This window comes from Lagopus leucura, unplaced genomic scaffold (assembly GCF_019238085.1).
Source record: "Lagopus leucura isolate 7727_CA_CO unplaced genomic scaffold, USGS_WTPT01 Super-Scaffold_100021, whole genome shotgun sequence".
Taxonomy (NCBI): domain Eukaryota; kingdom Metazoa; phylum Chordata; class Aves; order Galliformes; family Phasianidae; genus Lagopus; species Lagopus leucura.
In genome coordinates, this window is record NW_024962274.1 from 12,207,869 (window position 1) to 12,234,443 (window position 26,575).

The 26,575-nt window shown below is 45.3% G+C and overlaps 1 protein-coding gene and 1 long non-coding RNA gene across 2 annotated transcripts; one reads left to right on the forward strand and one right to left on the reverse strand.

The window, feature by feature from the left end:
* The first annotated feature begins 220 nt into the window (after nt 1-220).
* Nucleotides 221-23,725, forward strand: EHHADH (enoyl-CoA hydratase and 3-hydroxyacyl CoA dehydrogenase). Its single transcript, XM_042878306.1, has 7 exons — nt 221-327; nt 5,173-5,276; nt 6,010-6,182; nt 7,410-7,521; nt 7,832-7,936; nt 13,772-14,113; nt 21,330-23,725. The coding sequence occupies exons 1-7, from the start codon at nt 254-256 to the stop codon at nt 22,598-22,600; spliced, it is 2,181 nt and encodes a 726-aa protein (XP_042734240.1). The 5' UTR covers nt 221-253; the 3' UTR covers nt 22,601-23,725.
* Nucleotides 8,192-16,870, reverse strand: LOC122183881. Its single transcript, XR_006180399.1, has 3 exons — nt 16,821-16,870; nt 12,030-12,177; nt 8,192-10,641 (listed from the first exon to the last, which is right to left on the reverse strand). It is a non-coding gene; the product is annotated as an uncharacterized LOC122183881 (long non-coding RNA).
* Nucleotides 23,726-26,575: the final 2,850 nt, after the last annotated feature.

Below are 26,575 nucleotides of genomic sequence, written 5' to 3' on the forward strand. Positions count from 1 at the left end.
TGATCTGCCTGGAACTCTTTTCCCTCAGGAGGACCTTTCCCCGCTTTTTAGCGTCCGGCAGAGACTCCAGCAGGACCTGCCCTCCTGATGCCTGGTTTATATTCAATCGCACGGAGCGCGGGCACGCTGCACTGACAGTCACCAAGCCTAGTGCCGTACCGTGCCCCGTCCCGTTCCGCCCCGCCCCGCCAGGGCAGGCTGCTCTGCGAGCCGGGCGCTGGGCAGAGACGCGGGGAGAGCGGCAGCGCTCGGCATGGCGCAGTACGCGAGGGGCGCCGCGGCCGTGGCCGTCATCCGGCTCCGCAACCCGCCGGTCAACGCGCTGAGGTAACGGCGGCGCCGCCCGCCATTTTGTGAGGCGGGAACGGCACGGCCGGGAGTTTGCTCTCCCGGCTCCGGGAGTCTGGGGCCCCGCTCGGTTGGCGGGACTGCGGGCTTTCCTCTGAGGGCACGAGGGGTGCGGCCGTGGCACTGCGCTTGTCAGTTCGGGTGGCTCCTGCAGAGCGACAACACGAGGCTTAGAGCTTAGATATCGCTTTGCCATAACTGCGCTGAGCTCCTTCGTGATTTGTGCTCCTTGTTATAACGTCTAGAGGGTTTTTTTCCCCTCGGGAGAAATGCCAGGTTCACGGGCGTGCGCTTTCTGCCATCTCCCTCGGAATCTCTCGTCAAACTTGGCACGTTCCTTTTCACTTACACCGCGAAGTGTCAGCAGTAGCTCACAGCGTTAGCTCAGCTCTTCTATTTCTCAGTTCCCGTGCAGTTTGCAGGTGGAAATCGGCTTTCCCTCCACGATTTGCTGCTTCTCACGTTGGCTGATAGCTGTGCTTCCAAGTGCGCGCAGGGATTGGGGCAAAGGGCTCTGTGAGCAGAGGGCACGGCTCAGCAGGAGGCACCGACGTCCAGCCCTGGTATCAGAATGCAGGCCGCTCACATGCCTTTAGAAATGATGAAGGCACTGACCTCCCGATGCTACACCTGATGAAGAAGGTGATCTCAGAACAGCTGGGGACAGGCAGCCAAGCAGAGTCCCTGAAGTTCACAGAATCACAACATCACAGAACTGTAGGGGTTGGAAGGGACCTCCAGAGATCGAGTCCAACCCCCCTGCCAAAGCAGGTTCCCTACACCAGGTCGCACAGGTAGGCATCCAGGCAGGTCTTGAACATCTCCAGAGAAGGAAACTCCACCACCTCCCTGGGCAGCCTGTTCAGTGCTCCATTACCCTCACTGTAAAGAAGTTCTTGCACACGTTTGTGGTTTTCCATCTTTCAGAAGGGATACGCGTGTTGTTTGGTTTGTGTAATTTGCCTTGTAAGCAGTCCCAGTTGAGGAGCCATGCTGTAACAGTGACCATAGTGCTCGCTCCATTTGTTCTCCTAAGGCAAAACATCCACTGCAGTCACACGCAACTTCTAAAGCAGAAAGTTTGTTAAGAAGAGGCTGAGGGGCATGTATGAGCATGAATGGGAAACACAAGCTGCTGCCCTTGCTGTGGCAAGGTGCATTGCTCCAGCTGCCTGCACTCACTCCTTCACTGCAATGTTTGAAAGCACAGAAAGACCCTTTTTACATACTTGGATAATTAGAATGAGAAAGCAAACTAGGAGTAACCTGACTGATGAACTGGATGTGTAGGACTCCCATAATGTCTCTTGGATCTCCTTTGGCCAAGAGCAGGCTTGGAACACAGCCAGGCTGTGCCCATAAAACCTTCTGTCCCTACCATGGAAGGCAGCAAGCACTCCACAGCACACTGCTGTGACCTGGACCTGGTTCTCACAGCCCTGCTGTGCTGTGCTGCTGCTTGTGGGGCTGGCATGAGCAACCTGGTTCTTGGAGTTGCTTTCAGCCAGTCTAGCTCTCTGCATCTACTCCTTGCATGATTGCAAGGCATGAGTGAGGACAGGAATCTGCACAGCATGGGTTTAAATCAGTTAAGATGCCATGAAACTTAAGCTTGCAACATGGGAGGGAGCAGGATAGATAGATGAGATCAGTCCAACAGCTGGCAGGCTGAGGCAGCGAACACAGCACATGTGCAGCTGGAGTCTGTTGCAGGCTCTTCCACTCACCTGTAGCCAGTAACAGAAGGAAAGTCTGGATGTTAAGGGCTTCTAATTTATCTCCTGATTTACTAAGACTTGCTGAATTTGCAAGGAGCAAGTGTGACAGCTGCACAGAGCTCAGCTTTAACTAGGCTTGCGCCATTTGGTTAGCAATTGGAGTAAAACCTGGTTCAGCAGGATCAACGGTTGTTTCGTAATGGCAGCTTTGAGCTGAGACCTGGCTATAGCTATGGAAGGTAGAGAGCACTCTGTGATCCTTGTGTGTACCTTCTTGCATATTTTAGTTATTCATCTGTAGGGGAGCAGGTTTGTGATTGCTGTTTGAGATGTCTGTCTGTGTAGGTGATAGCAGGCAGGGAAAGTTACAGACAGGGGCCATGTCCTGCAGTCCTGACAGTTTAATTTCACAGCAGGCACAGATGCTTTTTAAAAGGCTGATGTGCTTTTCCCGCTCTGCTGTGCTCCAGCCTCATCTCTCTCTCCCCATTAGACGTGATGCTCAGCACCGTTAGCCCAGCTCCCACTCCATCGCACCAGCCATTAGCACTTCAGAAGCCACTGGTGGGTAGGAATTTGCTTTTTGCTGTCTGACAGCATCTGCTGCTGTGCAGGTATCTCTTAGGCAGTGCTTTCCTGAGGAATATATGCCGACTTGTGAGGCTGGCAGCAAATTCGGTTCCCACATGGACTCTCTTCAAGCTAATCCATCTCCCCACTAACAGAGCTGGTGTGTACCAAACTTGTTTTTGTTTTTTTTTCTCTCGTGGTTTACAAAGTTTTAACTTCCAGAGGTTTGCAGTCCTAATCATCTGTGAGACCACAGCTTAGAGAGGAGGCACTTGAATGTGCAAGGAACTGGAAGTTTGGGGGACAGACAGATAAAACTAACAAGAGAAAGGATCAGCCATAGCCTGTGAGCAGAGGTGGGCTGCTGGCACTGCAGGGATTCGTGGGACACTCAGGAAAAAGGTTTTAAGAAGTGGAAAGCTTAATCAGATGTGAATAAGAAAGCCTGTAAAACATGACAGGGGAGATGTAAGCTGGAAATTAAGAGGATTAAAAATATAAAGAATGCATTGCGAAGCATGCTAAAAACAATAGGGGGAAAAAGCAGGGGAAAAAAAAAGAAAAGAAGGCTGTCAGTTACAGTTCAGAGAAGGGATCTTTACCACTGATAGATTTTTGAGATCACCAGCTCAGTGTGCTTGGAAAGCCCAAAGAACTCATGAAATGCTGGGTGTTACCAGCACACATGCTGAGAACAGAACAAAAGAGAGGGCACCATTCCTCTATGGTAAAAAACCTATAGGACTTCTGAAGTACTGCCTGTAGTTCTGGACTATGCATTTGTAGAAGGACACAGGGACAGTCTGGAAGGGGACAACCAAAACTGAGAGGCAAGAGCATTAAGAAAGCATGCTGAAGAGGTTGAGAGTCACCGGGTTGGAAGGGAAAGGCTGTAGGAGAATAAGGGCAAGGTTTATGAAATCCTAAAGAAGGTAAATAAATTGGAGGTCTATTTCTGATTACAGAATCCTGTGGTAGCTGATCTAGGGGCGTTTGATTACACTGGTAGGAGATTGTTTTTAAAGAGATCATACAAAGCTTGATGCCACAGGAGCCTGTGGAGGCAGATGGGTTGGCAGGATCAAAGATTAGACAAATGCATGAGCAGCAGGTTTGTAAGGGATGCTAAATGAGGGTATGTAGATACATACCAGAGCATCCCTCATGCAGCGACTGTGGATGTTGGGGGAGATACAGACAGGAGGGACCAGACCAGCATGACGCACAAAAAGCATTTTCTACTGTTAGATTACAGCCTGGCCGAGTTAATTTCCAGTATTCCCTTAAGCTACTTTCCTTTATCTTTAAATTTGTGTTTACAAATCCTTGCAAAAAAAAAAAAAAAAAAAAAAAAAAAAAGGACATTTTAAAAGCCTTGTTACAAACCCAGCACATCACTGAGTTTTGTGCAAGGGAGAAATAACCCAGTGTGGTCAGCCTCAAGAACAAGAACAGCCTGTCCTGGGGAGCACGCTTACCCACCCAGCGTGCTGCTGAGATACATAGCACTGAGGCACCTCGTCAGGATGGCTTCTCTTGCAGTCAAAACAGTAGGCATGGCAGAGCTGACTACGTAGCATGGAATTAAGTGCTGATTGGAATGCACCTAGTGAATTTCTCATTGTTACTGTTACATGAATGATACTGTCGCACAGTAATGAGATACTTATGCAAATGAGGGTGACTTTTTGTCTCTTTCATGCTCTAGCTGTTTGAAGTTGTGATACTCCTGAATATTTTTACAATTTTACTATCATACATTTTACTATGATTTCCTTCATGGAAAATGACATCTTTTTAGTGTCAGCTACAGCGTGTGCGTTGCATGCAATGCAGCTCAGCTGGGCTGTGACATGTCCCGGGGCAGGCACATTGCTCCAGGACAGGACAACAGGAAGCTTCCAGAAGTGGTGATATCTCCTCTTCATCCCACAAGAAATTCTCTATGGGAGAAAGCTGTATGAAGGGAGAAGAAATATTTTTGCAAGTAGAGTGTCACGTGGCAAAACCAATTGTGTGGTATTAATACAGATAACATGGGCAGCTTGGATGACAAATCTTTCTTTTGGCAGGAGGGTGTTGCTGTAAGTGCTGTGACACTAAGAGCTTGTAAATAATTTCCTATGGAAAATCCAGAACCTTTTCATCTGGAACAGACTCTTTCTATTGGTATTTTGCAACTGCTGATCACACAGCTACTGTAAGCACAGAAACACTGGATTACTTCCTGTGACAGAATTGTTTTGGTTTTTTTTCTGCACAATATTTTCAAATCAATAATTTCATATCTGTTCAAAATCCTGTTGCATACTTTTTTCCCCTCTTGGCACAGGTCAGCAGTGATTGGCTTGTTGGATTTTGGCACTTGCCCTTGAAGTGAGAGGGAGACTAATGAGTATTCAGCAGAGAGGTTATGGCAGAAGACAAACCAGAGGGCAGACTTACTGGACTCACTGCTTATTTTCACTGAGCCTGTTGTGTTGGTGGAAAAGTGATGTAGTTGGTTGTTAGCCACTGAATCTCTAATTTATTTCAGTTCGACAGTTCTCCAGGCATTAGAGGATGGACTGAAAAGAGCAGACACAGATCCTTCAGTGAAAGCTGTTACAATTTGTGGCGAAAACGGGAAGTTCAGTGCAGGTAAGACATTCCTTCAAACAGTTTGAGAAAAAGAGGAAGAACTGTGCCCACATGTGAAGATTCTCTGCCATGTAGCACTAACAACAAAATGCCACAAATTCTGATGTGGCTGAAAATAGCTGCAAAACAGTGAGCCTTTTCTGCTGTCCCAGACTGGTTTGAACACATCACAGATTGGACGGTCCAGGCCAGAAATATGCTGGTAGATTCATGCTGAAACTGGGAACAACTTCTTATCTTCCTATCTTCCTGACATGTTGGTGTCTCCTTGCTTTCCATGACACTGTATAAAATCTCAGGACCAAGAATTAGCCAATTATATAGAGCCATCCTGGGATGGGGCAGTTGTAACGGGTCTCCTCCAGTTGTAGAGATCCGTGAAGCTAACAAATTCCTGTGGAGTTTGACGTTACCTGTAAGAAGCAATTCCACTTCTCCAGACTTAACTTCTTTTATTTTTTTAATAAGCATCTTTGCAAATTACTGCATTAACTGCACGATCATTACAGTTACATACTCTTCTATTTTGCCATCCCCTTAGTGACCTGAATATGCATAAGGAGCCTGGGTTTCTTGCAGCTGTTCTCAAGAGATCATTGCCTGTTACATGCCAGCAGCATGTTCTGTCAGACCTCAGTCATCAGCGAGTGCTGACGTCTAATGGCACTGAGGGAGGTGTCGTTCCATTCACTGCCTCCTCCACTAATTCCTTCTCATTTTTGTGCTTCCACAGGCGCTGATATTCGAGGATTTTCTTCTCCAAAGAAACAGAGTCTTGGCTTGGGCCCCATAGTTTCCCTAATAGAAAGGAGTGAGAAGCCTGTTGTGGCTGCCATTGAAGGCATTGCCTTGGGAGGAGGCCTGGAGGTGACACTTGGTTGTCATTATCGTATCGCACACGTGCAGGTAACACTGTGAACTAGAGAAGTGGGTGGGAGCATCTGGGGCCCGTGGCCATGTACAGAGTGGGAGGCTGCTCCTGAAGAGCAGCTGAGCAGAAGCTGAGCAGTGTGTCTTTCCTAATTAGAAACTTCAGAATCTGAGTGTTAATTTGCACTCAGTCTCAGAAGTCGTTATCACAATTGCATAGCTGGCTCATGCAGCATGACTTTCTCTTTCTTATTTTTCTCCCCAGCCACGTAAATTTAGCATTTCTTTCTGCTAGTGGCCTAGTTTCAGTAGATAGTTGAAACTCAGCTAGCACAGAGCGCTTACAATTTGATTCCTCATGGGCTGTTTCCTCCGGGTGCACTCTAATCAGCAGACAGCTTCCCCTCCTCCACATTTAAGTCTTTCAAAGTCATCTTTTTTTATTTCTCTCAAATATCTTCCTTCAGGATTGCCCAACTGTCTTTTAGCAGCACCTCATCTCCTTACAGAGACTCTTCCCTGACAGGAGTGTCTCCTCGCTTTTTCAGAGTGAATTACTCACACCTGGCAGTGTGGGTTGCTATAACACAATAAAGAGGCACTTTATATACCCTGCATGTGACCTAAGATAGGTGCCTGAAGTACAGATCTTAAAATGTCTCTACATCTCTTAAGAGCTCAGTTAGAAACGTACAGTATAAAATTTAAGCAAAAAGACACAGTGAATCATTTTTTAAGTGAAGATAGGAGCTGTCACTGGCTTCTTTACCATAACTCGAGTAAATCTCAAGTGCACCAAGAAGCACCTGAGCATTTTTGAAGGACAGTCAGTGAAGAGTTCAGTATGTGAGTGTTTTCCTGCAATAAATTTCTCATAAATAGCAAAAGGAGACAGCAGGTCACAGAGACACTGACAACTGTTTGCCCTTTTGAGCTGTGCAGCTGGAAGCATTGTTTTTGCACATGTTATGGTCTGGGGTGATGCCGTTATCTCCATCGATCTCCAGCATTGTGCTACTACCCACACATCCACTGATGGATATCTCTTCTGCTCCTGTACATAAGTTCTTGAAAAAGTTGAGCGGGCTTCTGGATTAAACATCTTATACAGAAAAAAAGCTGAAATTAGGATTTTGTGTAGTAGTTCATGGAGGATTCCGAAAGAATCAGCACACAAATCAGGTCTACTTGTCTTTGTTCTGCTCAGCTCCTAATTATTGATCTTGTTAATCAGATTTGTTGTTGAATTTGACTTTGGTTTAGGCACGGATGGGTTTGCCAGAAGTCACAATTGGGTTGCTTCCAGGCGCTGAAGGCACTCAGCGGCTCCCTAGACTGATTGGGGTTCCTGCTGCCCTGGATATAATTACTACAGGTAAAGTACTGTGCCACGCTCCATATGTGAGGATGAGAGCAAGTCATGCCATTGCTTTTGTCTAATGAATCATAATGTTTGTTTGGACATAGCTGCACGAGTTGAAATTCAGCTTGATTCCTCCCAGGATTCACTAGCAAAGGGACACATGCCCTTCTGAGGCATGTAGTTAGTTATGCACTTGATGTACCTGATAAGCATGTCTGATACTTGAGGCCAGCTACATGTAAGTCATTTGATCAGACTGAAAAAGAGTGAAATCACATTTAATGCCCCAGCTGTAGTCACCTTATTTCTCTTTTCATCATAGGAAGACACATCTCTGCAACTGAAGCACTGAAGCTGGGCTTGGTTGATGAAGTTGTGGAAGAGAATACAGTCGAAGCAGCAATCCGTGTCGCAAACAAGTTGATTGGTAAGGAAAGAATTGTAGCAATGCCAGGAAATAATTGGTGAGGCTGAAGAGAATTAGAACAAAACCCGTTAGCTTGTTCCAGTCTTCACATTCCATTCATTGGGTTTTGGCATCCATATGAACTAGAATGAACAGCAGGATTTGTTTTCTGTTAAGTGAAAGTGAAAAAATTCAGATGCCGAAGAGCTGCAGAAATATTAAGTTAGGATTCAGAGGAAAAAAAAAAAAGTAGAGAGTCCTCATGCTTCTATAATTTTATATCCATGTTTTTCTGGACTGCTGCTCTCAACTGATTTGAGAGAGTTGCACTCTTTCTATACGCAGTTTTGGATGGCATTTATGTAGTCTGGTTGCACCATCAATAACAGCTAATTGAAAATAACGTTCTCCCTCCCTCTAGTGGAGGGACTGGCACATCCTCAGCCCAACTCAGTGATTTGTGAGTAACTGTTACCCTTCAGCTGCTTCATGAGAAAATGGACTATGGAAATGGGGAGACACGCAGAGAGATTTCTCCGCCTTTGAAGTAACAAAATCAAATTCACAGGATTTAGCACAGAAAGAGGATCACTCACAGACCAGCCTGAAAAGCATCACCTTGAGAGAAAACAGAACGTTTTCCCACCAACTCTGAGATGGACCATTGTCTCCAGTCAGAACTAGATGTGGAATCCTTTCAGAAGATGCACACAAGGAAGAAGGAAAACAACAGCAACTCAGCACTACCACCCATCTTCTCTGATCACTTGGTCTTTACAGGCAGTGCTTTTCCAAACTGGAGTGTTCCTGCAACAATTTCCACTACAAACAGGAATGGTTTTCCTGCTCTGTAAGAGTACTTCTCCCACTGTAGAAGCTGAAGCAGCCTCAGCTCTGGATGACAACGCATTATATTTTTAAGACATCTCAGTGAATGCACTATTCTTCAAAATAGTATATACTTAGATATATCTTAGATACAAAATAGAACATTCTTCAAAAAGTACCTTCTTAGCTGCAATGTGGGATTTACCAGATAAGTACAAAAGGGTGTTCATTGTCTGGGTCTTCTGTAACTCTCTTCCATCTCATTGTATCCACGCTACAGTATCTTCATTTTTAGTGCAGAACTGTTGATATAAGCAATCCTTTTCTTTCCCCATATCTAATTAGACTGTTTAAATATAAAAACTTTAGAAAGGTAGGTGATATGCTTCCACACTGCTTAAGAAAAGCTGAGGCACCTTGGCACCCTAATCTTGTCTGTTTTGAATGATAATTCACTGCTACTTTCCCAGACAAATTAACCCAAAATGTTCCCTTTAATGTACTCTCAGGGTTATGAATGACATCTTGTGTAAGATCTACACCAATACTGATGGCAGAGGCAGTATATCATCATATGAATAACAGATATGTTGCTAGATGCAGCGAACTGGCAAGCATCCTGGTTTTCAACAAATGCTATGTGAAACTGGGTGAATTCTAGACATTTGTAAGCTTATTTCTTCCGTGACAGCATAGTGCAGCAAATGAGAATTGCAAGATCAGCTCAACTTCAGATGAGAACCTCAGGAATGAATCCCTGAGTGCACTATGCCTCAGTGTAACTTGCTTTCTGGAACTTACATCTACTGCCATTATTCAGAAATCCATGTTCTGTAGCTTCATTTCCATAGGAAAGTGCCACTAGCAAGAAAAGTTGAAAACTGCACAAGCATACAAAGATCCTATCTGGATATCCAGCAAGTAACCTGTCTGTTCCAGTCCTGCTCATTACTTGTAGTAGCTTTTCTGTTTCTTGCACCAGTGACAAATGAGTAGCACTGCTGAAGGTATTTCACATCACTCTATATACCAGCTCCAACAGGACTTCCAAAAACATGCTTTCAGACTTTCTCCAACTGCTCTACTGGCAGGATGTTCTTTAACAGTGAAAGCACTGGAGGCACAGTTCTCCAAGTAGGAGAGATGTAGAGGTGAATTCATCTTTAGACTTTACAGAACATCATGAGAAGATCTGACACTCCATTTAGCCTCTGGTGACCTGATCAGGCTGACAGGATGAGGTACCCAGAGTCCACACGTGCCTCTTGAGCCATTCCTGGCTTTGGCTTTTGCATAACCTTAAAATCTTCTGCCATACAACAGCAAACCAACACTTTCAGTTCTGTACCTCAGTCACTAACTTGGGGCTGCAGAAGAGATATGACAGTCTCGTGTAGCTGGCCTGGTTTTTGTTCACAGCGAGTTATGCTTTCAGTGAACATGTTTCAGGCAACCTTAAGGACAGAAGTGGAATTATATAATGTCATAACAAGTGCACTTTGTATGGAGTGCAGCATTTTATTTCTGAGGGTTTTTGTTTTTGTTTTTTTTAAATTGAGGTTAACAACTGCTGGCTTCTTACAGAACAGTTTGGTTAAGTAACTCATTGTCACAGCTGGAATTTTTGCTTTTAGCCAGGGAGAGCTGTGCTGCAGGATCCAGCTCAAGGAGCTAATTAAGGTAATTCCTCTGAAGCATTCTCAGTGTTGCAGCTGCAGCACCTCAGAGCAAGAAACCGGCCTCAAACGGGTGGCTGTATGGAAGCAGGGCTCTTTGTTTCTATATGTAAGTGACAGAGCTACCTTTATGACAGTTTTGTTGGGACAGCATCTTCATCCATAAACTTTTATGGAATATTCCTAAGAATGAGCACCTTCTGAGCAGCTCTGAAGGAATGCCTGTAGGAATACACAAAGACAATTAAGGTCTCTTATTTTTAGGCAAGAATACACTCAGAAGTGAGTGTGTTCCCTTCCTTCAGAAGAAATAGCCTCTTCAGGAAAAAGAAAGCATTTTCACTTTTGAAAGAGAAACAAATAGGAACTATGTTCTTGGAGACCAGAAGAGTCTTCTTTCATTAAACCTGTTTGATAATTGCTGTGCTAATTCAAAGCTGCATGGCATAATTTGTCCACCTGATGGCATCACAAAATTGAAAAATCACTACAATTGTTTGCAGCTTATACTGCCCACCTCTGCTGGCCCTCCTGGGCTGGAGGAGAAAATGGCAGCTGATCTCTGCATGGCTGACTTCTTCAGAGCTCCCCTTTTATAATCATCTCTTGCTTTATCCTCTTTGGGGCACAAGAATATCCATGGTTTGCATCAAAGAGCCAACCAACATCAGTTCAATTTAGGTTAGTTCAGACCCCCCAGGTATTAAATTCCACGTGGAAGGAGGATTATGAGTTTGACTGTAGACCAACAGCAATAACTGTGTGGGATGCAGGTGTTTCTTCTGAGGCTCAAGAAACTCACAGGAGTAACATTACTGCTCATGTAGTAATTGCACACCTTAAATGAAGGCTGCTGGAGAAAAGCTTTCATTTACAGTTGTAAGGGCCTTTATTCTATCTCTGGGAAGATGTACACTATATGGGTATTTGAATCTCTCTTCAGGGCTTATCATTCTGGCTAATATCATCCATAGACAGAAAGTCTAATAAAGTGCTCCTTTGAGACAACCAGAGGATAATAAAAAATCTGATAGGAGCCATACTTGTTTCTAGCTGACATGAAACTGCTGCTAGCCTGAGAAGCAGGGGACCACTTTCAGCTTCACTCCCTAGGCATGCACAAGCAGTTCACTGCAGTAAGCTGGTTGTTGGGCTAACCCTGCCTCTTGTATCTGAAGTCCAGTAACATACCTAGAGTTCACCACTCTGGAATACTATTTTTTTTTTTTTTAATAGCACCATGTTTGATACTGCAGGCTTACTGTTGCTTTTTCTGTTAGAGGTTTTATGGATTTGATCCATCCTTCCTGCTACCTGGACTACAAACTCTAATGAAAACAAAGTAGGTGTCTGTGCTAGATACTGTATGTAGATACCACTTTTTCCTGTACCATGACATCTGATGCTGTTCATCATGTTCCTGCTTTTTCGATTTCAGAAATCAAGCTGTAGGTATCCTGCACAAGTTTAGATTCACATCATTCTTTCCTGTTCATAAAAAAAACTACTACAGAAATACTTCACTAAATAAGAGTTTTACTATAGGATCCTGAAGACAGTAACTATCTCATGTCCTCCCTCAACGTTTCTACTTACAAGTACTGCTTTACCTGAAGACCATGCTTAAAGGCTCCCAGTAGTCTCATCACCACATCAGAGATGCAAAGTCTCTCGATCTGCTCAGTTTTCAGTGGCCTTCCAGCCATCAGATGTGCTTTCTGGGACAAACCAGACATTCCCTTTTCAGAAAGGATCAACCTGATTGGATAAAGAGCATCCTCGTGTTAGAAACATGCATTTTGGGAAGACAAAGGGTTCAAAAATAAACAAACATCATCCTTACTAAAACCCTGCAGTACTGACAGCAAATATGGGTTGGATCTGTCAGCGAGGAAACATTGTTTTCAGTTTACTTTACATACAGAGTTACTTAGTGTTAATCTTTCTGTCTGTTGTACAGAAGCTTTGATTTAAAAGCCTGAGCTCTGAAGACCATTGCTTCAAGAAATCAGTACTAACTCATCATGTTTGTTTGACTTAAGAGATCTAGAGTCAGGCCATGTTCTTCAGGCAGCCACAATTGTGGTACTGCTATATGCCCATTTTTCAGCATCCTGTGTATGCTGGGGTGACAGATGTCCTGCTCCTGGGTCTTCTGCTGATGCACTGGCATTTTAAGTTAGACAGCAGGAAGAGAAAGGATAGCTGGGTGCAATATGCCACCTTTGAAAGAATTATGCTCCTATGGCAGAGCTTGTAACAGAAGCCAGAGCAATGAGGCTACATGCCAGAGAGCTTCTCAGCTCTGGGCTCCCATCACAGTGGGCCCACCTACCATCCTGCTTTGTTGGTGATCCTGGATGCTTCTGGGAATAGTGCTGCAGCACCCAGCACCATAACATTGCCTCACCATTAGATAAGAATCTGGATGTGGCTATAACTTTTTTGTTTTTTGCAGCTCTGGAATATTGAGGAGATACATTCTGAGCTTCCAATCTTGTCCCACCATGGTTTTTACTGAGACAAGCTGCCATTAAGAATATAAGAAATAGCCTGAATACAGATAGATCATAGATCTCCCAGCAGGCCCAGAGGTTTATAATTCTGAAGAGGACAGAGAGGATTTCAGTGTCTGAAATGTAACTAACTTCTCTCAATTAAAAAATCTTTCTAGGTATTACCATAGCAACCTCTGCCTGTAATGAGGCTCGTGTATTTGTGTGACTGCTTGATTCACCCCTTGCTGACACAGAAGCATGAACTCTTCCTTGTTATTCATTTGCTCCCCAACTCATGCTGTGTGAGCCATCCTCTCAGCTAGTCCCACAGGGAGTGGAGGGAATCCTGCTGTCAGGGAAAAATTAAAGTCAGAGTGTATTTCCCAGTCATTCATATAAATGCCTGGGTCAGGACCCTGACTCGAATGCATCTGGCTAACAATGAGTACTAAGCAATACTGAGGGAAAACTCCAGTATTGAAGCTTACAGAAAAAATAGCCTTATGAATGTGACAGTTGGGACTGTGGAATTAGAACTGAAGAAGTCAAGCCACTCTTTAGCTGAGAAAAGGAGAGAATTATGTCTTTGAAATTGAAATCTCAGTTCATTGAATTCTAGGAAGAAGGGTCTTGAAAAATTGTCATCGGCAGGGCAAACAAAGCTGAAGGGAAATGCCAGATTTAATACTAGACCCAGATCATTGTGCTCAAGCCCTAGTAGTGCAGTAGGCTTAGAAGGAGGTGGAACAAGAATAGGACTGCATTATACCTTCTATGTAGAAACAGGTGAAAACCCATAGTCCTCCAAGAGATGTAAATGTTTTGTTCTCTAACTTCCATTTTTCTACCCACAGGCCAGCCCTTGGGACACCGCAGGCTCAGCCTGAAGCCAGTCCCCAAATTGCCCAACATGGAAGAGTTTCTCACTGAGGCTCTTGTAAAGGTGAAGAAACGGGCCCAAGGGTGCCTGGCACCAGAGCTGTGCTTCCAAGCAATCAAAGCTGCCACAGAGAAGCCATTTGCAGATGGAGTCCAGAAGGAGAGAGAGCTATTTAACATCCTGCTGACTTCAGGCCAGGCCAAAGCACTGCAGCATGCTTTCTTTGCAGAGAGAGCAGTGGAGAAGTGGACAACACCCAGTGGAGCTTCATGGAAAAGTGCTTCCCCTCAGCCCATCCGCAAAGCAGCTGTGATAGGTAAGGGGGGAAAAGCCATTTCATTTCCTGACTGTACAGTTCACAGCAGAGCCCCTTTCAGCGAGCAAGTAAGGTGATGCTTTACTCACGGCAGAAAGGCTAAGTAGAATTCACAGGACACACATATTTGAGGCCCATGGGTGACATAAAAGGAGAAGTCACCACTGTATCAGTAAGCTCAGAGAATCAAATGGTAAGTTATGTGCTACTGTTGCTACTTTATCCCACCTGTTTCTTAAGAAGAGCACTGTCCTCTCAGTTCAGAGTTAGCTTCATCTGTGGACCATATGTATTCTGTTCCCTTGGAAGAAATGTTGTGTTGAGTCCTAGCTTTATGCCATGTTGTAAGCCAGCTTGCTTAAAATTCTCCTCCTTTCAGTCTAGTTCTGTGGTGCAAGTGTGTAGTGTGTATAGAGCCACTCAGGGATATATTAAAACAAAAATGTTTTGACAGCTGTATTTTTAAGAAGATTTTATCTCACTGGGATCCACTCCTGCCATTTTGTAGCCCAGCAAGATAATGCCTTCATTAATTTTTTATGAGAGCAATTTAAATAAAGCCTTTGATGCACTGCTGTGATTTATATATAAAAAAAGTGTCTTTCAGCTCTGCCTGTTGATAGTAGCACTCAAAAACGGTTAGATGAGTAATGGAGCACTTGGAAGGCATCCATTCTGTTTCAGAGGAAGCTCACCAAACCAATATTGCTCTGTCCTGGGTTTTCTTGGGCCTCCCATGCTCTGAAATATGAGCTCTCTGGAAACTCATTTCAGGCCACACTTTCTTTTAGTTCTCTTTGAAAGTTCCCTTCTTTTCATTAGCTTCCCTAAGTGAATCCGCACTGTATTTGTAATGAAAATGTTTTTTAAATTTTGGTCCACAAGCCTTGTGAGGATGATCTGTGACCTTTGTGTCTTTCAGGCATGAATTATTGCCTAACTATTGCATAGGTGCATGCAATCCCAAACAGGACAGTCCTGCACCATGTTCTTAGGCAGAAGGAGCTTATGCTGAAGTCTTGTAGGAATGATCAGGTGACTAGAATCAACATTAGAACAGACATTCTTTGTTATGTACTGATTAATCACGCTACAATAAATAGCACAGTAGAAAAACCCTAATAGCAGTAACAGATAGCCAGAAGGGCCATTCAGAATATCTGATCAGCTTAATTTGGTGCTGTAACTACATAGCAAGATCTGGCTTCTCCCCAAGGGATGAGGTGGAGGGCAGTAATGCACCACAGAGCCACAATTTAGAAGGGTCCTTTAGAAGTCATCCTATGCAACACCCATACTCAAACAGGGCCACCTAGAACCAGTTTCCCAGGACAGTGATAAGAGAGCTGCTTTAAATTTGTGCCTGTGCTCATTTACCCTCACAACAAAAGCAGTACTACCTGATGTTCAGATGGAGCTTCTCATGTTTCAGTTTCTGCCCATTGCCTCTCACCTCATCACTACGTACCACTGACAGCCTGATTTCTTCTTCACACATTATCCTCAGGTTTTTATGTACATCAGTGAGATTCTGCCTTGCCATACCCATCAGGCTTTCTCTTCTCTAGCTGAAAGAGCTCCAGCTCTCTTAGCCTTTCCACATAGGATTTACTCCAGTTCCTTGATCATTTTGTGGCCCATTACTGGGCTCTTTCCAGTAATATCACGTTTCTCTTGTACTGGGGAGTCCAGAACTGGACACAGCACTCCAGCTGTGATCTCACCAGTGCTGAGCAGATGGAACAGATCTCTCCCACAACCTGCCAGCACACTCCTCCTCATGCCACCCTGTATACTAATAACAGCAAAGACCAATTGCAGGTCACAGTCAATTTGGTGTCTAGCAGGATCCCAAATCCTTTTCTACAAGGCTGCTTTCCAGCCAGTCAGCCCTCAGAATATTCTGGGGCATCAAATCATTCCCCCCCAGGTGTAGCACTTTGCATTTTCCCCGTTGAGCTTCATGATGTTCCTGCCAACCCATTTCTCCCTCTGGATGGCAGCACAACCCTCTGGTGTATCATTTAGTTACAGTGCCTGAGCAAGGCAGTTAGGGCAGGCACAGAAATCACAGCAGGAATCTACTAGACATCCAGATGATAAAGCAAAAGAGACGCAATGGAGCAAATGCAAGGCAGAGTTAGGAAGCCAGTCAGCAGATTGAAGTCTGGACCAACAGTGGCTGTCGCCAGAGGCAAACATTCTTCTGATGTAGCTCAGGAAGGGGATACAAGTCCACAGCTGAGCTTAATGTGTGTTCTGAGGCCCAAAGGCAGCAGACATAGGGCAGAGGTTTGAGATGTAGCTGGTCAAGGTCATTAAAACTTATGAATGCACCCAAGGCCCTGACACCTAGTAGAACTCTTAATTCTTTCTGTAAATCACTTCTTCTGTCAATACAGCTCCCATAGCCAGCTATTACGGCTTGATTTATTTGCACTAGGTGTAGGCCTCATGCTTGATATGATAAGCAGCATCTATTTTAGAGACCATCAATCACCTCCTTTTAATTCTCAATCGTATGCCATGCTAAATGTCACTGCTTTCCATCACTTACTTTTTTTCTTTCACCCCACCAGACTTTTTCCTGCAGAAGGATTTCCTTCTATCTGGTATGAAATAGAGGCATGTAGCTGCCTCTGACCAGCTCTGGATAGCCCAAGAGAAGTATTAGTCACAATCAAAAAATATGGAAAGAATAGCTTACCCCATCCTGAAGACAAGGGTTCACTGGAAAACTCCCAGAAGAAAGCAGCCTCTAAGCAAATATGTTTTTCCTTATGGCTGCCAACCCTTAAATGAGGTTCTGGTCACATAGATGAATTGCTTGCACCTGTTCTCCCTTCCAGTGCTGGCCCAGCCCTTCACCAGGTGCTCAGTCACCAGTTCAGGCTGTGACCTAGCAGTTCCCTTGCCTTGAATGCATGAAATAAAAGCCTTTTGGAGATAGGTGTGGAACATGCCAACATAATTGCATTTTCTTCTCTCAGGCTCACATAACAAGAAGTCACTCTCCAGCCAGTACCTTGCTGTGCAGTATGTCATAGTTCCACATTCTTGATCTTTAGCACATTCTTGAAGTGCCCAAAATAAAAATCTTAGGGGTGATTTTTGAGGGACTGACACCTTTTAAAATAAGGCTGACCATCCTTTTAAAGTACTGAGTCTCAATAGGAGACTCAGGGTCTCTATTTTCATTGAAGAGAGGAAGTCACTTAGAGCAGGATTTTTGCATTCTTCTGCAACCTTCATTTTCCAATAGGCATTGCTGTTTCCTGCACTAAAGCCCTTGCACTATGCTGGTTCTTCTGTCTATTATCACTGCAAAATGAGAAGCCACTGATTAGACCACTGTGACTTCTTCCTTCTTCAATGCCTTTTCTGTCAGCACAGAGGACCTTTAGGGGATGGAAGCAGTGTCATGAATGCTGGGGAAGCCCTGCCTCGTGGACTCAGTGTCAATCTAATATTAGCAGGACTTGTTAGAGGGAACTGGCACCAAGTCTTAATGTATATTCAACATCAGGGATTATGTGTCATTTTAGCAGGCACCCTTGATAGATGGCATTGCTGATGACTTGGCAACTGTTCCTGTGAATCTTGGCCTCCCATCAGCTGCCTTTATCTGCATTTTGCTCACAGAATGACTGATAAGCAGGTAGCACCCAGCTGTGTGGGTTCCCACCTGCTCTTGGCCTAGCTGTCCTAGGCTGACTTAAGCCTACTTTACTTGCTTCTGCTTCTGGACTCTTGGCATCCATCTCTTTCCACTTACTCTCATTCCTCTTCACCCAGAAAAAGAGTTCATCTCTATCCCTTCTGCAGTCTTTCCATCTCTCCCTGCTTGCCTTGAGCATCACATTAATTCTGCTTGAAGTTAATACCAGAAACAAAGAAGCAGCTCCAGTCAGAACCAGTCCACCGCCACCTCTTGCTCACTGTTATTTTTAACATGGGAAATGAGATCATCTTTGCATGTTCTTATCGATCTATAAAGTATTGTTTCCAATTCCTGTTGTTTTAAAGTTCAAATACTCACTATAGTTCAGAGTATTTTCTACTGATACATATTTCTCTGACATGTGTGACTCTACATAAGTTTATACATATTTTGAGTTCATTTTGAAACTTATTTTTAAAATCCTTCAATTAATTTTGCATGATCGTTCATATTCTCGGTACCTCATGTGATAGACCAATAATTAACAAGAGCTATTCAGTCAGCTTTCCCAACAAACCAATTTGCCATATCCGCATTTGGCCTTAACTTTTGTGAGTTTAAGCACAGCTTTATGCCTGTGTCAAACCTGCAGTGCACAGTGAAAGATCAGAGGTAAGAGGGGTAGGCACTATTATTTTCCTGAAGTGGATTTCAGTTTTGAAATGCTCTGGCCATTCCTGATACAACTCTGGAAACAATTCCTTGAATGAAAGACAACTATTTAGGGTGGGTTTTTTGTTAACAGTTGGGGTGCATTAAGAGCCCTATTGAGGAAGAAAATGAAATATACAGTAGAAGTCCTGGAGTAGTTCTGTCTATTAGCTATGCAATCCGAATGGAGCATGCAACATTTCCCTTTCTCTTTCTCCTTCTAAACGTGCAAGACCCAATGATTCCTCACCATTTTTTACTGCTCTAACATATTTTTCCCCATGATCATGAATCTCGATAAAATTGAAAGGGAAGTCCTCAGAAATGCTTCTTTCCCTGCTAAATAGCCAGATATCTCCCAGGCTTTATAGCCCAATTTTAGAAAATATTTCCAGGGGAGTCATGCTGTGCAAGCTCTAATGTAACAAAACCCTTGGGGCTTTCATTACTCTCTCTGCCAGCTTCATTAAACATCATTTCGTACAGGCCACTGAAGAGTTATGTAGTAAGTCGAGAGACAGCTTTTCTAGGTCAGAAACAAGCTTGGCAAGCTCATGTCTTGTCTATAAGCCCACTCCTGTGGCCTAGAAAGTGCAGCACTACAGACATGTATGCCTGTCTGTCAAGGGATGGTGAAAACCTAGGTGGGAATACTACATGCTAACAAAAGCAAACTGCTGGATCAGCTAGTGCCACCAGAATGGAAAGCTGGAAAACCACTGCTCATGGAAGAGTTGTGATTTAGGAGGAAACAGCGTGTTCACATTGTGAGAGAACTGCTGAGATTTCAGTCATGAAACTGAAGCCGAGCGGAAGGGGAGTTACTAAGGCCCAGAATGTGGGTCTTTTTAGTGGAGGTTGGAAATTCTTAGGAGAAACCCCAGGTGCCCACCCTGGAAAGGAATAAATGAATTGAGGAGGAAACCACGAAGAACCAAATGCAGAACTGCAAGCCCTTCACCAAGTTGTCTAAAGAGAGCCCTGGAGATGGGGCTAGGCTTGGTGGGTATTTGTGAGGTGGTGAGAGACGCTGCCACACTGAGAAGAAAGCAGTCTCTGTAGCTCAGCAAAGACAGGGAGAAAGCTGGCTTTAGCACTCTGCTGCCACATCCACGCCTCTGAGAACAAAGCAAAGTGGGAGGAGGTATTTGTGTTTGTTTGCTTTTCAGTCAGCAAACCACGGACAATTAAGTATTAAGAAATGATTCATGTGATATGACTTTTATTGTCAAATTAATTTTTAGCAGTGTCTGATAATGAGGTAACGGATCAAATTTCCCATAAAGGAACTTCAGCATTTGCTTGTTATGAGCAAGCTTCCAGATAGTGAGATCTGTAAGAACTATGTTCTTAAAGCTAAGCAGGGAATGTTTGAAATGCCTTCTGAGTACACAAGTTCAGCATGGACAGAACTGAAGCAAGGGTGTGTGGCTTGCAGGAAAAACACACCACCTCATTTGACCTTCATTGTTGGAACTTGTTTAACTGACAACATAATTTCAGCTCTTCTCTATAAAGCTGCTTTAGACAAAAAATTTAATCCCTTTGTTTCAGTTTATTTGTTTAGCTGAATTTAATTTGTAAACCAAGGATTAAAAAAAAAATCATTTTTACAGAATTATAACCAACCTGGCCTTTGCGCAGTTGTTCCTTTATTTAGGATATTAATAATCCTCCCATTTGAATGCTTTGCACTTTTAAAGCTGGTAAAATTGTGCTGGCTTTCTCACTAGGTTGTATTAGCTCTGTCCACAAAGCTTCCATCATGGGAGAACAGAATAAGTAGCGTGGGCTGGGTATCATAGGAAAGTGTAAGCACACAGCTTCACTTAATGTAACAGAGGGCAGAGCCAGGGGAAGGGCTCAAAAGGAGGGAAGGTATCAAGGCAGTAATCTCAGCAATGTTATTTCTTAGGGTATGAGCTGGTCACAGCACAGTTGTGGATCTCAGAGGAAAAAAACAGCTTAAATGGAAGATCGGTTGTGGGCATTCTGGACAAGAGTATGGTTGGTCAAGGAAGGCCGTATCTTTAGTAATCCTCAAGTTAGGATGGCCCTTATCAGAGGACTTGGATTGCCCCCAGTTGGCAGAGATGAACAATACAAAGCGTGAACAGCAAGCAAAAGGCTGCTGTTGTCCCAGGGTAAGAACACAATGTTAGTTCCATGCCTGAACTGGTGATGAGCGATACAGGAGACATGAAAGTCAAGATGAGATTCTTCTGAGACTCTTTAAAGAAAGAGCGGTTGAATTTGTGTTTGCATCAAAGGTTACGCAGTGAAGTGCAGAGTGAGACAAACAGGAAGCTTGCAAGGAAGAGGAAGAAACCAATTGCCTGAGCTTTCCTGGTGTCAAAATATATGCGTGGGGTGTCTTTGTTTGCAGAGATGTTCGTCTGTGAGTGCCCATGAGGGACCGTAGCAAAAGGACAAGACAGGCACTGGTATCTCAAGGTGAAGCTGGCAGAAACAGGGTCGACCTCCTGTCTTCACTCCCCAAGTTCTAACTATTAAGTGATGCTGGTTTCCATAGGGATAAAACTTTGCAAGGACAAGACATGAATCACGTGGTCCACATGCACCAGTGTGAATCCCATTGGTATTTTGTAATCTTGAGAAGACACCAGTTTGCCTTTATGCTATTTCTCTTCAGACTTTCATGCTCCCTTACAGAGAGACTTCACCTTCCTTTTTCTGAGTCTTCGGTTCTTTCTTTCTGCCTGTGCATTTTGCTTAAGCTTCCACTTTTTATCTTGGAGATACCAAAGGAAGTGCTGCTGTCAAATGACTGATTGTAACATTTTCTATTCACAGTTTCTGATTCTATCTCACTTTTATCTCCAGGGCTGGGAACAATGGGCCGAGGCATTGTGACTTCTCTGGTTAAGGCCAAGATACCTGTGGTAGCCCTGGAGCAGGATCTGGAGTATCTGAACACAGGAAGAAAAGCCGTGATGCTCCTTTTGGAACATGAGGCTAAGAAAATGGAGCAGGGTGCCCAAACCCTGGATTTCCATAACCCTGCACGACTCCAGTTCGCTGTGGACTTCGATGTGTTGCGGGATGTAGATCTAGTTATTGAAGCTGTGTTTGAGAACATGGCACTAAAGAAGGAAATATTCAACAAGCTATCAAGAGTCTGCAAGCCGGAGGCCTTTCTGTGTACAAACACATCAGCCCTGAATATCGATGAAATAGCTTCAGTCACCAGCCGCCCACAGCAGGTCATTGGCACGCACTTCTTCTCCCCTGCTCATGTGATGAGGCTGTTGGAAATAATCTATGGCCGTCACACGGCCCCCACCACCATTGCCACGACCATGCAGCTAGCCAAAGTGATAAAGAAAGTAGGAGTGGTGGTAGGGAACTGTTTTGGGTTTGTTGGGAACCGAATGATGTACCCATATTTTCAACAGGCAGTTTTCCTCTTAGAGGAAGGAAGCAGACCAGAAAACGTAGATCAGGTTATTGAAGATTTTGGGTTTAAGATAGGGCCTTTCCGAATGTCTGATCTTGCTGGGCTGGATGTGGGCTGGAGGTCTCGAAAGGACCAGGGCCTCACTGGGCCCTCACTGCCTCCAGGAACAGCTGCCCGCCAGCGGCATGGCTATCGCTACAGCCCGCTGCCTGACCTTCTGTGTGAGAAAGGCAGGTTTGGCCAGAAGACTGGAAAAGGCTGGTATGAGTACGAGAAGGCTGGGGGTAGGACAGCCAAACCAGACCCGTGGATTCACAGCTTTCTGTCTGAGTACAGGGACACCCATCAAATCAAGACCCGCTTTATAGACCAGGAGGAAATCCTGGAGCGTTGCTTGTTTACTCTTATCAATGAAGGATTTAACATCCTGGCTGAGGGAATAGCGTCAGGCCCAGAACACCTTGATGTCGTTTATCTCAATGGTTATGGCTGGCCAAAGCACAGGGGCGGCCCCATGTTCTACGCTTCCACTGTTGGGCTCCCTAACATTCTGTCTAAGCTGCAGAAATACTCTGAGGTCCACCCTGATGTTCCCCAGCTACGTCCCAGTGCCTTTCTGAAAAAGTTGGTGGCTGTGGGGAACCCTCCTCTCAATGACTGGATGTCCTATCTAAACAGGCAGAGCAACAAGCTGTGATTTCACTGATACCTGCTATAGAAATTCCTTGGAAGCTGATCTCATGAAACAGCTGCTGTAATTGCACTAACTTTTCCAATCAAGAACAAAGTGCTACAGGCTTATAAACAATGTCAGTTACCTTCCTAGGTGAGATTGATCTCTGTCCCACCTTGCTGCAGGCAGCCACTGCCATCACCCACCCTTCCCTCTTGCCACCTTCCTCACCCACCTTCTTTGCACATTGCTGCGTACAGATGCATTTCATTCTCCTCTGTACTTAGGTCTTCAGAGCAGTGCATCTCTCCCAGTCTTTCTTTGTTGAAGGGACAGAGCAGCACCTGGCCCTCAAAGCAAATCACTGTGGGAGGTGAGAGCAAGATGGTCACAATTCACCCAAGACCAGCTGGACCTTCCAGATCCTGGCCTAAGTCTGTTTTCCAGTTTGTTCAGACCTTCCTTCTCCCTGCAGTGCAATGTCCTGTACCGCAGATTACTTGGCAATCCCAAATGCAGCCAGTTGGAGCCTGCTCCCTTTACACCGCTAGGGAAGAGTTGGCACATTTCAGAGGTAAATGCAAAGGATTTGGTGAATGCAACTTTGAAGAGAGAGCAAGGGGCAGGGCTGGTACTGTCACCTGCTCCCTGCTGCAGAAGAAAATTCTAATAAGTGACACAAAAGCCACACATGCATCAACCTGACTAACCTGCGCTGTGCTGTTGGCTCATGACTGGCATTCTGCATCCAGACTCCATCCTCCTTTATCATCCACCTGGCTTTGTCCAGGCAGAAACATCTTCTGGCATATCTAAGAGTGGGATTTGCACTGCTATCGCTCCCCCTGTTTGCCTGCCTGTGGCTACCTAATTGATCTAATTGACCAGACTGAAACCTGGCCTGGCACTTACCAGGTCTTCCCTTGCACAGAGGGCATGCTGAGAGAGCAGGGCTGGAGAGCCCGGCAAGCAGACTTCCAGCAGAGAGCAGAGCAGGAGGAGTAAGCCAGACCTCTTCCGTGCTTTGGGCAAAGTCATCTATTGCTCGTGTCTAATGAATTTATCTTCTAGGTTGGTGTCCTCAGCAAGATTAATATTGAATGTCTAATTGTTGCTTTCTATTTTAATAAAACCATTTTGATTATCTAATGACAGATTATTGGGTAGCAAACAGGATAGCAGAAGATGGAAAATGTATTTGTTCTTCATACCTCCATAGCTTCTTTATGTGGCAGAACTCAATACACTTTCTGTTTATGAAGGAGTTCATGTTGGAAGTGGATGCACGCTTCTGTTTTCTAAACTTAGCTTCTTTTTTTCACTTCTGCCCTTCTGTGGATGAGAGTGCAGAACTGGGGTCATGAAAACCTCCAAAAGCCAGAACCTATTTCCTTGTTCAAGGGAGGATTTGCTTCCAGGACCAGCAAAACTGCTGCAGTTCTTCCCCCATCACTTGCATGTCACAGCTGAGTGCAAACCAGCATTTGCTCAGAGGTGAAGCGCCGCTTCCCCACGCGAGCGGGGCTCCGCGTGACGTGTTACACAACAGCACTGCTGCTGCTGGCGGCTGTCACGGCACTCAGCAGGACTGCTCTGGACATGCCATGCTGTGCCCTCTCCTGGGCCTCCTGCCATGGGGTTCACCCGTACCAGAGATGGGTTGGAGAGGGGCATGCAGAGGGAGTGGGGTGAGGAGGGGTGGGCATGTCCCTTGTCTGCCTGAGAGATGGATGGTAGTTTCTGGGTAACAAGCCCCGCTGACATCAAGTTTGTGGCCAAAAACGTCTCACCTACAGCCCATTTGTACATCTGACATGCCCAGCCCCCTTCTCATCTCCCCTCAAGGAAAGTACTGAGAACAGAGGCCGATCTCACTAATAATGACTCTACCAACAAGTTAATTTGTACATTCCTATTGACCAAAGCAGCGCAGCATTGATTGCCATGTTCCAGCCAGCAAAGTGAAACTGCCAGTGCTCTGGGTACAGCTGTGGCTCTGAGGGCAGGCACCAGGATCCTGCAGTCGGCAGGAGCACGTGGGAGTCCTGGGTCCTCTGCTGCTCCTCTGCAGGAGGGTGAGAGCATGGAGAGTCCAGAGGGAAGCACAGCCAGAGCGCCAGCACCACGGGCTGAGCTTCAACCCCTTGGGATGGGGTTCATTTTCCCTGCTGTCTTTTTAAACTACCTGACTATTTTCACTCAGTGAGAAAATACCTATTGAAAATGTTTTCCAGGTAAAACTGTTCTTGCTGATGAGTAGCAGTGAGTACAGGAGTGTCCCAGGCTCTGCTTGCTTGTCACACATCTGACCCAGATCAGCGTGAGCTGAGACTGCAGGTATCCAGCACTGATACCCACACTGTGAGCCAGCTCTAATCCATCCCTCACCTTTGGGCTCTCCTTCATGTGATTGCTGGCTGCAGATCCCACACTTATTGCACAGCACTGTTGAGGATATTCTGTCTCAGCCCTCCAAGTACTCCATTCTCTCACATGCAGCTGGAGAATTGTTAGATGTCTTTAATTAAGCCAGTGAACTCTACCAGTACAGCAGATGCCTCCATTAACTGTTCAGCCACAGGCATTTTGCAAAACAGTAAAGAATGGGAGTGCAAAAAAGGAGAGAATTGCTTTAGCTTTGATCAGCATCCCCTGCAGCACAGGGTCTTCAAAGGGAGGCAGAGAGCTCCCTGCCCTATGGCATGCACAGCAGCATGTGTTCAAAATGAACGGGGCACTCCAGCCTTGCCAGACACACTCTCATTTCTGGATCACATAGTTCACCTTCTCTGGTTGCATTTCTTTCTAACGGAAAACAGTCTTGCAGGCCAAGCTGGGTGTGAGAGCAGCTCTGGAGCTGAGATGAGAAGGCTTGGTGCCAGCAGCAGCGCAGGCAGTTCTTGCAGCCTGGGTCTCATGGGAGCTGAGTTGCATTTCCTGTTTGCTGCTGGCAAGCTCCAGGGAACAGGAATTTTTAGGATGTTCTTTATAAACCAGCAGGACAGTGTCAAAGAAATACCTGATTCTGCAGTCAGTTTTTCTTCTGTTTGCAAACAGCTGTGCAATTTCCTGAATGTTCACTGAATTCAGTGAGATTTTGGCAAAACAAAGGCTGCCAAGCCTTGACAGGCCATTCAGACAGCTCAGTTTCCACTGCCATTAACCCTGGAGGCATTTAAATCCAACTGGCCCACACAGCCCCCTCAGAACCAATGACCCGCGCTTAGGAAGGCTCAGAGCAGCTGGGCACCCACCTCCTGCACAGTCAGGCTGAGTTTGATGCTGTGAACCTCCCTGCCACCCTCAGCCAGCTCCAGTTTGGCCCCAGCAATCGCAAACAGCTCTAAAGGGATGGCAGCAGAAACATTATGTGACTTGTTGGGAGCACAGCAGGGCAGGAGGAGAGGGCTGTGGTCAGCACTACCCATCAGGGGCCATCATCACAGCTGCTTCAAAGTCTCAGTGTCTCTGCTCTGCAGGTATGAGCCACGTTCCTGGTTTTCAACACAGCACGGGGAAGCGCAGCTCTGGGGCACCTCTGGGACCTACCCCAAGGACAGACCCCTGAGGAAGTGTGGGGTTATTTTGGAGAAAGCAGGTGAGTATTGTTTGATGAAGAGCTGGTGGGTATTGCACAAAGATGAGGGAAATGGGGGCTTCCTATTCTAGCAGAAGGCTGACTTCAGCTCTCCTCGGACAGACCAGAGGGGCAATAAAAGCACTATCTAATTTCCAGCTTGACAGGGAAGCCAGAGCACCACTGCTCTTATGAAGCCAAACAGCGCAGCCGCCAGCTTTAATTTCGATCTAAAGTTGTGCATGTTGGAAAATAACAATGCACTTCCACATTTGGTTATTAACCAAAATTATACCACAACCTCTCGTCCCACCGCTGTCACCCGGGAGCAGAGGCCGAGTCCCACCTCGCCACAACCCCCTCTCAAAGAGTTGCAGAGAGCGACGAGGTCTCCCCCGATCCTGCTTTTCTGCAGCCCGATC

What these genes read in the sequence shown, in the direction of transcription:
- EHHADH (XM_042878306.1), top strand. Translation starts at nt 254, where the DNA reads ATGGCGCAGTACGCGAGGGGCGCCGCGGCCGTGGCCGTCATCCGGCTC. An exon ending in CCGCCGGTCAACGCGCTGAG is followed by an intron (nt 328 to 5,172) that starts GTAACGGCGGCG and finishes AATTTATTTCAG; the next exon opens with TTCGACAGTTCTCCAGGCAT. An exon ending in TGTCGCAAACAAGTTGATTG is followed by an intron (nt 7,937 to 13,771) that starts GTAAGGAAAGAA and finishes TTCTACCCACAG; the next exon opens with GCCAGCCCTTGGGACACCGC.